Here is a 14,490-nt window from a genome sequence, read left to right on the forward strand (position 1 = left end):
AGCTATATCTGGGGAATGAGAAACAGAGTTAACATTTCAGGTTGAAGAACCTTTGACAAAACTGGAAAGTGAGAAAGCAAGTTTGTTTTTAGTTTCAGGAATGATTAAAGGTAGTTAGGACAAAGGTAATATCACCCTGAGAAGGTGTGGTGAGTGTTGTTCTGAACATGAGCACAGATGAAGTCAGCTGAGTGATGCTAATGAGAAGATCAATAATAAAAGGAAGAATAAAGGAACATGAGCGAGAAAAACAAAGGCTATGAAATGTAGAGATGTAGGAAATGCTCAGCAAATGTGTTAATGTAGAGTGGAAGTTTGAGCTAATACAGATGAAATTATAGATGGTCTTGTTGAAGTTATGGATATGAGATCTGAAACTCAACCAATGGTTAAAAATTAAATTAATGCCAAGAACATTCTGGTTCTCAATCATCAATTGCCAGAAACAGGGAAGACTTGGTAGTTTGGGATTATATGTTATAAGGAGTAGGGGAAAATTCAGTGTGTAATTAGTTAAAGATAATTTAGGATGATGGAGAGGTCAAAATGTAGATGTAACTAATTCTTCTGTTTTTGAATGTAGCCATAGGAAGAATACTGAGAATATTGGAATGGCTGTGGGAAGAAATTATTTGGTGCTTTCCTGGCTGTAACTGAAAAGGTGACATCAGACAAGGTGCAACCTTATTCACTCACACAGGAGTGGAGAGATATTAATGTAGTCAATTGTCAAACTTATTAAAGTAAAAAAAAGGGAAAATCATAAGTATGCTTTAATAGATTGTTGCTGTTTCCATTGATACAGCAATTTCAACTGCTTTTTTTAAATGAGAGTTATGCTTCAGTTAGGAGATGTTTCTGAATGCTTTCATGTAAGATTCCACAAACTAACCAATCTCTCACTGCATAACTAAGTTACTAGAGAGACTCTGAAGCTGGTGATATAGAAGTTTTGATTCACACAACAAGCAGGCATTCTGCTAGAGATTCTCACGGTAGAGCCTCACAAATCCAAAAGTACATCACATTTTTATAGCCTTAAAAACCATTTCCATAGTTACAATGACATTGTTTACCTCGATATTTTGGGTTGTTAATGCTTCCTTTGAATTTCATATCTATAGTGGGAGATGTGTATTTAATATTTCAGTATATGTGAGTAATATTGTAAATAAGTTTGATTAAGCATTCTTTGTTTAAATAATTCATTATAGGTTGTATGTAAAAGTACATGAATGGCACATGTCATTACACCACCATTTCTTACGTATGCACCACACTAAAGTAAAAAAATGAAACTTGGACACATCTTTTAGACTTCCTTGCTTTCCTTTCAGTTAGTTGTTTGTTTTGGAGTTGCAAATCATAACAGGAGATACCTCTGAATGTTCAAATACCTTGGCTGGGGCACTTCCCTAATGGTGCAAATTCCTTAAACCCATCATTGATGCAGGGCAATTAACATACTCCATTGTCTTAAAGTTTGGCTGATGCATATACAATCTCTCAGCCTATGGACCAGCTTAATTTCAATTTACTGCTTGCAATCTACTGAAAGACCTTTTACAGTTATTGCAATTCATGAAAAGTTCTTTACTAAAGAATTGAAAACTAGTTCTTAAGCTAATATCTGCTATATTCACATAACTCTAGAATACCCCCTAACATACCCACATATATGTATACCAGGCCAAATGCTTTGCAATTGTACTGCCTGTGGTATTCAGCTCTTTTTTCATTGATTGCAGGTATTTCACATCGATATAACAAAAAGCAATCTTTTGTGTGCTAAATGGAATTATCTTACTAAAATTCTTCCTTTGTCATTGGGTTCTTATTGATTTGATTTGTAATCCTCCTGCACTATTATTGAAATAATAAAACTGAACAACAGGGACTTCAGTAAACTGATTAAAATCAAATGCTGCTGATTGTTAGCAGCCTCATTAGAAATGTACTGTTTATAGTATTCACGAGCCCGTGATACAATCTTGTCCACTAATACGTTCCATGGAAGCAATCTGACATCCTTTCCTGGTCAAGCCTATACACGGTTCTCAGCCAATATATCATTAACTCTTTAATGTCCTCGCAATTGTTACGTACCCCGTAACTGGGTTGCCAAACCAGCAGAAATGGATCACTCAGTTGGAGTCTGGATTACTAGAACTAAGAAAGTTTTATTAAAGAAACAAGCAACACAGTACTCTAATCAAAAGGATAATAAATGCAACAGTTCAGCAATGATAAACATACATGTACACAGAACTAAGATAACAGGATCAATCCAGCTCTATCATTGTCTAGGGGTAAATGACCAGTTTCAAAATGACGCAAAGTTCAGTTCAATTTAGTTCAGTTCAGTTTGCAGTAATCACTGCCGTGGCGATGGACAGTGGGGGGAAGGAGAGAGAGAGAGCAAAACGAATGAATATTCAAAACGACTTCCACACAGACCTTCACAGTCAGTTTTTGGGCGAGTCCTTTGTGATGTCATCTGAGGTCACCAACTGTGACCCCTCCGTTTCCAGATACAAATCGTTTCCCTGCGGTGAACCTGGCACCCAGGCAATGGTGGGCACACACCAGGTTCCCGCCGATCGTGCCTTTCTACCCTGTGCGTCCATGGCCCGGTACTTCCCACCGACTTGTGAGAGACGCACCGCTTCCAGGATCTTGTTACCTCGGGTGTCGTGTGTGTGTCCTGCCTTAGTAAACCTGTCCCTTTTTATCCTCCTGCTGGGGTATCGCCTGTCCATCACTTCAAACAGTTCAGGGTTCAAAGGGGGAGCCGCTCTTGACAGCTCTCCTTCCTTCATTAACATCTCCAAATGCTGCTCCATTGTTTTCCTTATCTCTCTCTATCCTGAAGACAGGTGGCAGACCAACTGCTGATTCCACTGGTGCCAGCACAGGACAGCTACATCGTAATCTATGTGTATTCTTGTCACACTTCCCCCCTTTAAGGATTTTTACCGGGGGGTAAAAATTACAAACATGAATACATTATTTGATACACACACAAATATACATCTTTATCAGCTATTTGGCTAATACAGCGAGTTTGAAGTTGTCAACACCTGACAGACAGTCAGCCATCACATTTTCTGTTCCTTTTATATGTGCTATTAATAATCCCTTAGACCAGGCTCCAATTTAGCAAACTTCATAGTGGCCAAAAACACTGATGAATTGCGATCAATGTAACCTTTCATTTGGTTTTGTCCCGGACCACAGTAACAAGGGTCGTCCCATTCCGACTTAGTTTTCTCTCGCAAGGGCTTAGTAGTAGGGGAAGGGGTAGTGACCACAGAGTTATTGCAAAACTTTCTACAGTATCCCACCATCTCCAAGAGCCTTCTGAGGGCCCTCTTGTCTGTCAGGGTTGGGATGTCAGAGATAGCCCGCACTTTAGCTTGCATCGCTGCCAGCTGCCCCTGTGTCACCACAATTCCCAGATAAGTGACCTTCGTGTGGCCGAACTCATTTTTCTCAAGGTTCACTATCAAGCTGGCTTCAGACAGCCGTATTACATCGCCAATACACACCTCTGTGTTCGTCAGCCCTTTAGTCACTGAATTACTCATTCTATACAGTTGTTGCTCGCTAGGCTACCCTAGTGTAACAGACACCACCCAACGTCCCAGTTCTTTGCATCACCTCGGGACAATCAAACACACGTGTGCGAGTCGTTTAATTACTTCTCCTAAAGAGTCGCTTTGTTCGGGGATCAAGGGAGAAACCTTATCAGCAGAGCTGGCCAAAACAATAGCCTTCTCCCACCTGGTCGATACCATACTCATCTTTTCAAAATGGTTTTTTTCTCTTATCAGGGGACCCTAGCTTTATTGATTTCTGCGCTAACACCGACTAGGTTTGTTAGCATATCAAAAGCCTGTGACCGTCTCAGTTCGCGTTGGTCATAATCAATAACATCCTTCCCCCTGGGCAGCCAGTAAACCTCTTTCATGATTCCACCAACTGTTTCCTCCAGCACTGCAAAATGTCCACCGGGGGGTACCTTGTGGGCCAGGTTAAAAACCTCATCCCCATAACTGTTTTGCACCACCCCCCATTCCTCATCTGTGGGCACGGTAATTGGTCTCCCTTTCTTCCTTAGCACTTCCTCCTCCACCAAAACCATCAGCCCCTCATCTCGCTCCTGCGTCTGCACAAACTCCTTCCTGGCTAATGCGAAGTCTGTCTCAGCTCCCTCACTACCTCTTGTTTCACTACACTCCTTCTTTTCACTTTCTACCCCCTTCTCGTACAAGGCTGGCAGAAACGTCTCAGCTAAATTTACTACCGCGGTCCCATGATGAACCTGTGAGTCCATGGGCGGGACCTCAATGCTGGCAGGCTGACCTGTCAATCTCACTGCTGGGAACACGATTCCCCCGGCGAGGTCATTACCGAGCAAGACTTCCACGCCTTTCATCGGTAATTCGGGCCTCACCCCGATCGTGACTAGTCCAGAGACCATGTTGCTTTGTAAGTGTATCTGGTGCAAAGGCACGGCTTCCGTCCCTTCCCCAACACCTTTGACCTTGACCTCCCCAGTCTGGGTCTCTGAGCTAAACTCTAATACACTCTTCAGTATTAGTGACTGACACACTCTCGTGTCTCTCCAGATCCGCACTGGAACTGGTTTTAACCCCTCCTTCACTGACACCAATCCAGCCGAGATAAACCTCTCGCGCCCTTCCTGAACTTTGGCAGACCTGTCCTGTCCTAGCGGTTCGTTTACCAGCGCGATACAGCCAGTCAAAATCGCCATTTTTCCTTTTCCCGTCTCCTTCTTTGGGGCAAAGCACCTGGACGCAAAGTGTCCGACTCTCCCACAATTATAATAGACGACCCCAGCAGACTTCCTACCAGACTGCTCCCGGTCTACCTTATCCTTCTCACTAGTCCCCGGCTTCCTTTCTGCCTTTTCTGGCGGACTCTCCCCACCGTCCTGACTACCCTTCTGGTAGCCTTTACTCGGGGCAAACTTCATTTTATGCGTCAACGCATAGTCATCCGCTAACTTAGCAGTTGCAGCTAACGTGGCTGCCTCTTTCTCATCTGGGTAGGGTCTCATACCCTCAGGGACACAACCTTTAAACTGCTCAATCAGGATCAGCTGTAGCAATCTGTCATAAACCCCCTCTACCCCCTTCGAGGTGCACCACGCTCACAATATGTCTGCATCTCACGGGCAAACTCTAAATACGTGCGGTCCCACTGCTTCCTCGCATTCCGGAACCTCTGCCGGTATGCTTCCGGGTCCAACTCATAAATCCTGAGGATGGCCTCTTCCACCACCTCATACCTCTGGGCATCCTCCGCGGACAAAGCTGAGTAAGCTTGTTGGGCTTTCCCTTTCAGTACACTCTGAAGCAAAACAGCCCACTTATCCCTCGGCCAGTCCTGACTTATAGCCACTTTTTCGAAATGGAGAAAGTACCGATCCACGTCGGTATCGTCAAATGGGGGAACCAACCTAACCTCTTGGGTCGCCCGGAACCCTCCACCTTGGTTCGACACGGGCCCCTGCTCTGCTCTTATCCTTAACTTCTCCAGCTCGAATTCCCTTTCCCTCTGTTTCTCCAACTGCCTCTCTTCTCGCTCCAACTGCCTCTCTCTCTCTTTCTCCTGCCTTTCTAACTCTCTCTCCTGCCTTTCTAACTCTCTCTCTTTCTCTTGCCTTTCTAACTCTCTCTCTTTCTCTTCTCGCTCCAACTGCCGTACCCGGAACTCGTGCTCGAGTCTCAGTTTTTCAAGCTGCACCTGTACCGCGTCTCCGGCAGGTTTTTCAATAGACACCACCTCCAGCTCGACTTGGGGAAACACACCTTTAGATACATAGCGCTCTACGATAGCTCTGTGTATCTCCTCACTCCTCATTGTCGACTTCCCCTTAGCAAGATTCAACCGTTTGGCCACAGCTACCAATTCCGATTTCCTGGCATCCTCTAATGCCTCCAAGGTCGGCACCTTTATAATTTCCTCAGCCTCCATTTCTGCTGTTTGTCTTTTCTTTCTTTCGGGAATTTTTGACCAAATCAATTTACTCCGTCCCAAATTTAGCATTCAAAATCCCGGACGAGAATCCCACTTATGTTACGTACCCCGTAACTTGGTTGCCAAACCAGCAGAAATGGATCACTCAGTTGGAGTCTGGATTACTAGAACTAAGAAAGTTTTATTAAAGAAACAAGCAACACAGTACTCTAATCAAAAGGATAATAAATGCAACAGTTCAGCAATGATAAACACACATGTACACAGAATTAAGATAACAGGATCAATCCAGCTCTATCGTTGTCTAGGGGTAAATGACCAGTTTCAAAGTGACGCAAAGTTCAGTTCAATTTGGTTCAGTTCAGTTTGCAGTAATCGCTGCCGTGGCGATGGACAGTGGGGGAAAGGAGAGAGAGAGCAAAACGAATGAATATTCAAAACGACTTCCACACAGACCTTCGCAGTCAGCTATCAGGCGAATCCTTTGTGATGTCATCTGAGGTCACTGACTGTGACCCCTCTGTTTCCAGATACGAATCGTTTCCCTGCGGTGAACCTGGCACCCAGGCAAGGGTGGACACACACCAGGTTCCCGCCGATCGTGCCTTTCCACCCTGTGCGTCTATGGCCCGGTACTTCCCACCGACTTGTGAGAGACGCACCACTTCCAGGGTCTTGTTACCTCGGGTGTCGTGTGTGTGTCCTGCCTTAGCAAACCTGTCCCATTTTATCCCCCTGCTGGGGTATCGCCTGTCCATCAATTCAAACAGTTCAGGGTTCAAAGGGGGAGCCGATCTTGACAGCTCTCCTTCCGTTACTCTCTCCTGTCCCTTCATTAACATCCCCAAATGCTGCTCCATTGTTTTTCTTATCTCTCTCTCTCCTGAAGACAGGTGGCAGATCAACTGCTGATTCCACTGGTGCCAGCACAGGACAGCTACATCTTAATCTATGTGTATTCTTGTCACACAATCTACTCAGTTCTGCAATTATAACTACAGTTAAGAAGAAAAGGAATAAAACCAGATGGATCACTGAGCATTTACCAGATATTAATTTCTGACACATCAAGTTGATCTTGCAGAACCCTCCTCACAGTCATTTTGGTCTGGTGTTGTATTGGGAGAGCTGTCCTACAGATAAGACATACAATAACCAAAGATAGCTGTACTCACAGAATCTCACTTGAAAGAAAAGAAGCTGGACTTCTGGGCATCATGGATGCCTTGTCCACCAGCAGGACAGATACAAGAGATTGCAACACACTGGTATGTGGGCAGGAGAGAGTTGCACTGGCAATCCTCAACATTAATTCTACATTCTAAGAAGTCTCATGGCATCAGAAACAGGTGAATTGATTATGGGGAGCAAGGACATGGCAGACCAATTGAATAATTACTGTTCTGTCTTCACTAAGGAGGACATAAATAATCTTCCAGAAATAGGAGGGGACAGAGGGTCCAGTGAGATGGAGGAACTGAGGGAAATACATGTTAGTAGGGAAGTGGTGTTAGGTAAATTGAAGGGATTAAAGGCAGATAAATCCCCAGGGCCAGATGGTCTGCATCCCAGAGTGCTTAAGGAAGTAGCCCAAGAAATAGTGGATGCATTAGTGATAATTTTTCAAAACTCGTTAGATTCTGGTCTAGTTCCTGAGGATTGGAGGGTGGCTAATGTAACTCCACTTTTTAAAAAAGGAGGGAGAGAGAAACTAGGGAATTAATGACCGGTTAGCCTAACATCGGTGGTGGGGAAACTGCTAGAGTCATTTATCAAAGATGTGATAACAGCACATTTGGAAAGCGGTGAAATCATCGGACAAAGTCAGCATGGATTTGTGAAAGGAAAATCATGTCTGACGAATCTCATAGAATTTTTTGAGGATGTAACTAGTAGAGTGGATAGGGGAGAACCAGTGGATGTGGTATATTTGGATTTTCAAAAGGCTTTTGACAAGGTCCCACACGGGAGATTAGTGTGCAAACTTACAGCACACGGTATTGGGGGTAAGGTATTGATGTGGATAGAGAATTGGTTAGCAGACAGGAAGCAAAGAGTGGGAATGAACGGGACCTTTTCAGAATGGCAGACAGTGACTAGTGGGGTACCGCAAGGCTCAGTGCTGGGACCCCAGTTGTTTACAATATATATTAATGACTTGGATGAGGGAATTAAATGCAGCATCTCCAAGTTTGCAGATGACACGAAGCTGGGCATCAGTGTTAGCTGTGAGGAGGATGCTAAGAGGATGCAGGGTGACTTGGATAGGTTAGGTGAGTGGGCAAATTCATGGCAGGTGCAATTTAATGTGGATAAATGTGAAGTTATCCACTTTGGTGGCAAAAACAGGAAAAAGGATTATTATCTGAATAGTGGCCGATTAGGAAAAGGGGAGGTGCAACAAGACCTGGGTGTCATTATACACCAGTCATTGAAAGTGGGCATGCAGGTACAGCAGGCGGTGAAAAAGGCAAATGGTATGCTGGCATTTATAGCAAGAAGATTCTAGTACAGTAGCAGGGAGGTACTACCGCAGTTGTACAAGGCCTTGGTGAGACCACACCTGGAGTACTGTGTGCAGTTTTGGTCCCCTAATCTGAGGAAAGACATCCTTGCCATACAGGGAGTACAAAGAAGGTTCACCAGATTGATTCCTGGGATGGCAGGACTTTCATATGATGAAAGACTGGATGAACTAGGCTTATACTCATTGGAATTTAGAAGATTGACGGGGGATCTGATTGAAACGTATAAAATTCTAAAGGGATTGGATAGGCTAGGTGCAGGAAGATTGTTCCTGATGTTGGGGAAGTCCAGAATGAGGGGTCACAGTTTGAGGATAAAGGGGAAGCCTTTTAGGACCGAGATTAGGAAAAACTTCTTCACACAGAGAGTGGTGAATCTGTGGAATTCTCTGCCACAGGAAACAGTTGGGGCCAGTTCATTGGCTATATTTAAGAGGGAGTTAGATATGGCCCTTGTGGCTATGGGGATCAGGGGGTATGGAGGGAAGGCTGGTGCAGGGTTCTCAGAAGAGTTGGATGATCAGCCATGATCATAATAAATGGCTGTGCAGGGTCGAAGGGCCGAATGGCCTACTCCTGCACCTATTTTCTATGTTTCTATGTTTCTATCAGGTCAAACAAGAAGACTTCATTCTTATTAGTGCCTACAGTCCTCCTTCAGCAGGAATTGGCGTTCCTGCATGTTGAAAAAAAACTTAGAAGAAAGTAGCAAAGGCATGGAATGGATCAAGAGACCAAAATTTATCGCCAAGAATGTCTTGGTATCACAGCCAGACAGTAGAAACCTGAGGATGGTAGATCTTGATTAGTAAAAGCATCAAAAGTTACGGGAAGAAGGCAGGAGAATGGGATTGAGGGGGATAAATAAAGCAGTCATGATTGATGGGCCAAATGGCCTGATTCTGCTCCTATGTCTCATGGACTTTTACATACTGTATACTCAACAATCTGGAAAATTGCCGAGTTACGTCATGTTCACAAAGTGCAGGATAAATCAAATCCAAATAACTACTATCCAGTTTGTCTACTTTCAATCATTAGTAATGAGATAGAAGTTGTCTTTGATGGTTCTATTAAACAGCACTTACTCACCAATGCAAGGTTTAGGTTTTGCCAGGACCACCTGAGTCCATACAAAGTGTGGAATACTGGAGGTGAGGTGAGAGTAACTGCCCTTGACAGCAAGGCAGTATTTGATTGGCTAATCCTTAAAGTGCCATGATAAAGCTAAAGCCAATTGCAATCAAAATGTATTTCATCCAAGTCATACCTTGCATAAATAAAGATGGTTGTGTTTGTTAGAGGCTGGTCATCTCCAGATGCCCACAACAGGAGTTCCTGAAGAGAGTCTATTCATTTCATTCCTAATTTTTTTTAATTTCCTCCAGTGTATCCTGTGCCAAACTCAATTTGTGGGTTTTTTTTCTAGTTCCTTCAGCTTATTTTGTAATTCCTCTAATGTTTTATTCCTTTTTTTTCTTATATGAAAATATTGCTATAATTTTCCCTCTTAAGACAGCCTTCGGAGTATCCCATAGAATGGGAGGTGAAACCTCTCCATTATCATTGAATTCTAAGTAAAGACCAATTTCTTTTTTAATTTGTTCCTTAAAATAGGGATCATTGAGTAGACTTGAATTTAGTTTCCAAATAGTATTCTTTGGTTGCAGGTCAAAATCAACAGATAAATATATAGGTGCATGGTCACTTACATCTATTGTCCCAATTCCATAGGTGATTATTTTGTCTTTACCTTTTCCAAATGTTATGAAATAGCCTATTCTTGTATATATGGAATGGGGGGCAGAATAATGAGTGTAGTCCCTTCTGTCGGGGAAAAGATCCCTCCATATATCAATTAGACCAACATCCTCAAAAAGAGTGTTAACTTCCTTATGTAAGGACTTTGTTTCATAAGTTTTTCTATTGGAAGAGTCTGACTTTGGTTGTAATTGTAAATTTAAGTCTCCCCCACATATCAAGAGACCTTTTTCTGTTACCATAATATTAGTAGTTTTCTGGAAGAAACTAATCACTTCCTGGGGGTGCATATATATTCAGCAAAATAACTGGATTTCCGTCTGTATTCCCCCTTACCAGAATATATCTGCCCTCCTTATCTCCCATGTCGAATACTTTTTCAAAATTTAGCTTGCTTGAGATGAGAATAGCAACTCCTCTTCTATGTGCTGATTTATATGAGGAGAAAAACAAATTAGTGAAGCCCATTCTCTTTATTTCCATGCTCATTATCACTTAAGTGAGTTTCCTGTAAATATACTACTTCGTACATGAGCTTGTTCTTTTTTCATTTTTGATAGAATTTTACTGCATTTGATTGGATTCAACAGCCCATTGACAATGAAAGAAATTAATTTTACCTTGTCCTTAGCCATGTGTATTTATCTGTTAGTATATCATTGAAATTTGCAGAATCTAACTTAATTGATCTACTCCCTGAACAAATAAGAGCCAAGAAATGCAAATAATAAAAATAAAAGTAATGAAGGTGTGATTCCAAGGTTGGGGTCTCTAGATGACCCTGGGTTGAGCTAGAAGAAACATCTAGCCGTGGGGGATAGGCCCTCCTTCCTGTGAGTTGAGGGCCCCTGCTGCAGTACCTATAAAGGTAAGTAGAAAAATCTATGTCCACTATACAGAAATGATTTCCCGGTGTATTCCTCCTGTGACGAGAATACACATAGATTAAGATGTTAGCTGTCCTGTGCTGGCACCAGTGGGATCAGCAGTTGGTCTGCCACCTATCTTCAGGAGAGAGAGAGATAAGGAAAACAATGGAGCAGCATTTGGAGATGTTAATGAAGGGACGGGAGAGAGTAACGGAAGGAGAGCTGTCAAGATCGGCTCCCCCTTTGAACCCTGAACTGTTTGAAGTGATGGACAGGCGATACCCCAGCAGGGGGATAAAAAAGGACAGGTTCGCTAAGGCAGGACACACACAACATCCCGAGGTAATGAGACCCTGGAAGCGATGCGTCTCTCACAAGTCGGTGGGAAGTTTTGGAAGGCCGGTTGTGGGACCAGGCCGTAGACGCACAGGGTGGAAATGCACGATCGGTGGGAACCTGGTGTGTGTCCACCCTTGCCTGGGTGCCAGGTTCACCGCAGAGAAACGATCGTATCTGGAAACGGAGGGGGTCACAGTCGGTGACCTCAGATGACATCACAAAGGACTCACCCGAAAGCTGACTGCGAAGGTCTGTGTGGAAGCCGTTTTGAATATTCATTCGTTTTGCTCTCTCTCTCCTTCCCCCCCCCACTGTCCATCACCACGGCAGCGATTACTGCGAACTGAACTGAACTAAATTGAACTGAACTTGGCGTCACTTTGAAACTGGTCATTTACCCCTAGACAATGATAGAGCTCAATTGATCCTGTTATCGTAATTCTGTGTACATGTATGTTTATCATTGCTGAACTGTTGCATTCATTATCCTTTTGATTAGAGCACTGTGTTGCTTGTTCCTTTAATAAAACTTTCTTAGTTCTAGTAATCCAGACTCCAACTGAGTGATCCATTTCTGCTGGTTTGGCAACCCAGTTACGGGGTACGTAACACTCCCATGTATATATTCTCATTTAGGTGGGGGAAAAGGAGCGAATGAATGAATTTTTAAAAATTGAGTAATATAAAATCCACATTATAATATGTATTTCTCGAGATAGATATATCACCGTCTATTTTTACTTCTGTTTACTTTATCAACACTTTTAAAGCTAGCCCAACCTTATGGCTCTTCTGGAGGAGGTGAGGGCTGTCTTCAGAGAACTCAGTCTCTTCCTAATATCCTTCTCTCATCCTCCTCCCATCCCATGCTTTCTCGTTTCTCTTACTATTTCCCAAGCAGATCGGGATAACTGCTCAGCCAGACTTTCCCTCGGTCTGACCACGCTAATGGGCAGCTTGCTGTTGTTCATGTCTGTAGTCGCCTCTTCCACCGTCTGATATAGCTGTACCCCTTATTCCTTCCATTTCTGTAGGACCACCAGGGGGTAATCTTGATTGAAGTATATTAACTTCCCATTCCAAAACACCATCTTCTTACCCCAGGCCCTTCGTAGAATCTCCACCTTGCTCTTGAATCAAAGGAATCTAAGTACTATTGAGCGCGGCTTACTTTCTCTGTCTCCAGGAGGCCTCAGGTCGAGCGCACGATGCGCCCTCTCAATTTCAATCTCCATAGTCGGGGGAATCTGCAGCGCTTTCCGCAGCAGCTTTTCTACAAACTCCATCATCGACAACCCCTCTGCTCCTTTGGGAACATTGTAAATCCTGATATTCTTTTGTCGCAATCTTTCCTCCTGGTCAAGCAATTTACTTTCCTGTTGATATAATATTTTTATCATCTTACTTAGTATCTGTTCCACGTTTTGCACGCGATCTTCCACCTTCTCAATTCGTGTCTCTGCCACTGCTATTTTCTGATTGACGTTGGCGAGCTCTGACTTGATATCATTGAGTTGCTGTTTTATATCTTTTTGGACATCCCTTATCTCTTCCAAAATCCTTATCATATTTGCCGCTTCGCCTGAACGAGGCCCCGTGTCAGCCTCGCCACCACGCACACGTGCACGAGAGCTGCTCGTTGTGCCTCTCTCTTTTTGAAGGATCTCACATTTGATGGATTAACGGGGCAAAATATGCTTTTTTCCAGAGGAGCTATTGATTTAAGCTGCCATTCTGGAAGATGATGTCACCGTAACCCTCTCATATAGCCACTTTCAAATCTGAAGGGTGATAGCATGCTGTTTATTGCCTTGGATCAATGCAGCATCAACAACTTTGAAGGAGCTCAGCACTATCCCAGACAAAGCAATTGTGTGATCGGAACCCCATAAAACCCATGACCCACCCTACTAGAAAGAAAAGAGCAGCAAACACATAGAAACATCATCATCTGCAGGTTCCCCAGTTGCACACATTCCTGATTTGAAAAAATATGGTTGATGGTTAATCACTGTTGGGCCAATATCCTGAAACTCCCTATCCAACAGCACTTTAAAGAGTACTGCCTAAAACAAACATATCCTTACCCATAAAGACTTTGCAAAGTGTCACTTATATGATACTGTAAAGATGTAGAAGAAGGCCTTGTAGTTGGATGACACTAAAGTGGAACTTTCGGCCTCTACACTAAGCAACACCTATGGCATAATACTGCACTTCAGCCAGGTAATATGATCCCTACTGTAAAGTATAGTGGAGGTAGCATCATGCAATGGGAATGCTTTTCAGCAGCAGGGACTGGAAATCTGGTCAGGATTACAGTAAATGGAAGATGAATGCTGCTGAATACAGAGAGATCTTTGATTTTTTAAAAACAAAACAACTTGCTAACCTTTGCCAGAAAGCTTAAACAGGGGAGGAAGTTCATCTTTCAGCAGTGCAATGACCCAAAGCACACTGCTAGAGCAACCATGGCTTCAGATGAAGAAAATTGGTGTCCTTGAGTGGCCCAGTCAGAGTCCTGACCCTTACTCAATAGAATATCTTTATACTTTATACTTTATTGTCGCCAAACAATTGGTACTAGAATATACAATCATCACAGCAATATTTGATTCTGTGATTCACACTCCCTGGATTACAAATATTAAATATTAAAGATATTAAAAATAGTTAAAATTAGTAAATATTAAAAATTTAAATTATAAATCATAAATAGAAAATAGAAAAATGGGAAGTAAGGTAGTGCAAAAAAACAGACAGGCAGGTCCGGATATTTGGAGGGTACAGCCCAGATCCAGGTCAGGATCCGTTCAGCAGCCTTATCACAGTTGGAAAGAAGCTGTTCCCAAATCTCGCCGCACGAGTCTTCAAGCTCCTGAACCTTCTCCCGGAGGGAAGAGGGATGAAAAGTCTGTTGGCTGGGTGGGTCGTGTCCTTGATTATCCTGGCAGCACTGCTCTGGCAAGATCTCAAGATCGCTGTTCGCC

At 43.2% G+C, this 14,490-nt stretch overlaps 1 protein-coding gene across 7 annotated transcripts in view; it reads right to left on the bottom strand.

Moving 5' to 3' along the window:
• Positions 1 to 14,490, bottom strand: part of LOC140195213 (synaptopodin-2-like) — a 153,233-nt gene that overhangs the window by 105,041 nt on the left and 33,702 nt on the right. The window contains exon 2 of one of the 7 annotated variants that reach the window (XM_072253159.1): positions 10,629 to 10,720. The exons of the other annotated variants lie outside the window; for them this stretch is intronic. Within the exon in view, the coding sequence (XP_072109260.1) occupies positions 10,629 to 10,658 (30 nt within the window). The 5' untranslated portion in view covers positions 10,659 to 10,720. The remainder of the gene's footprint in view (positions 1 to 10,628; positions 10,721 to 14,490) is intronic. 7 annotated transcript variants of the gene reach the window in all.

The sequence above is a fragment of the Mobula birostris genome, chromosome 3, assembly GCF_030028105.1.
Source record: "Mobula birostris isolate sMobBir1 chromosome 3, sMobBir1.hap1, whole genome shotgun sequence".
NCBI classification, from domain to species: Eukaryota; Metazoa; Chordata; class Chondrichthyes; order Myliobatiformes; family Myliobatidae; genus Mobula; species Mobula birostris.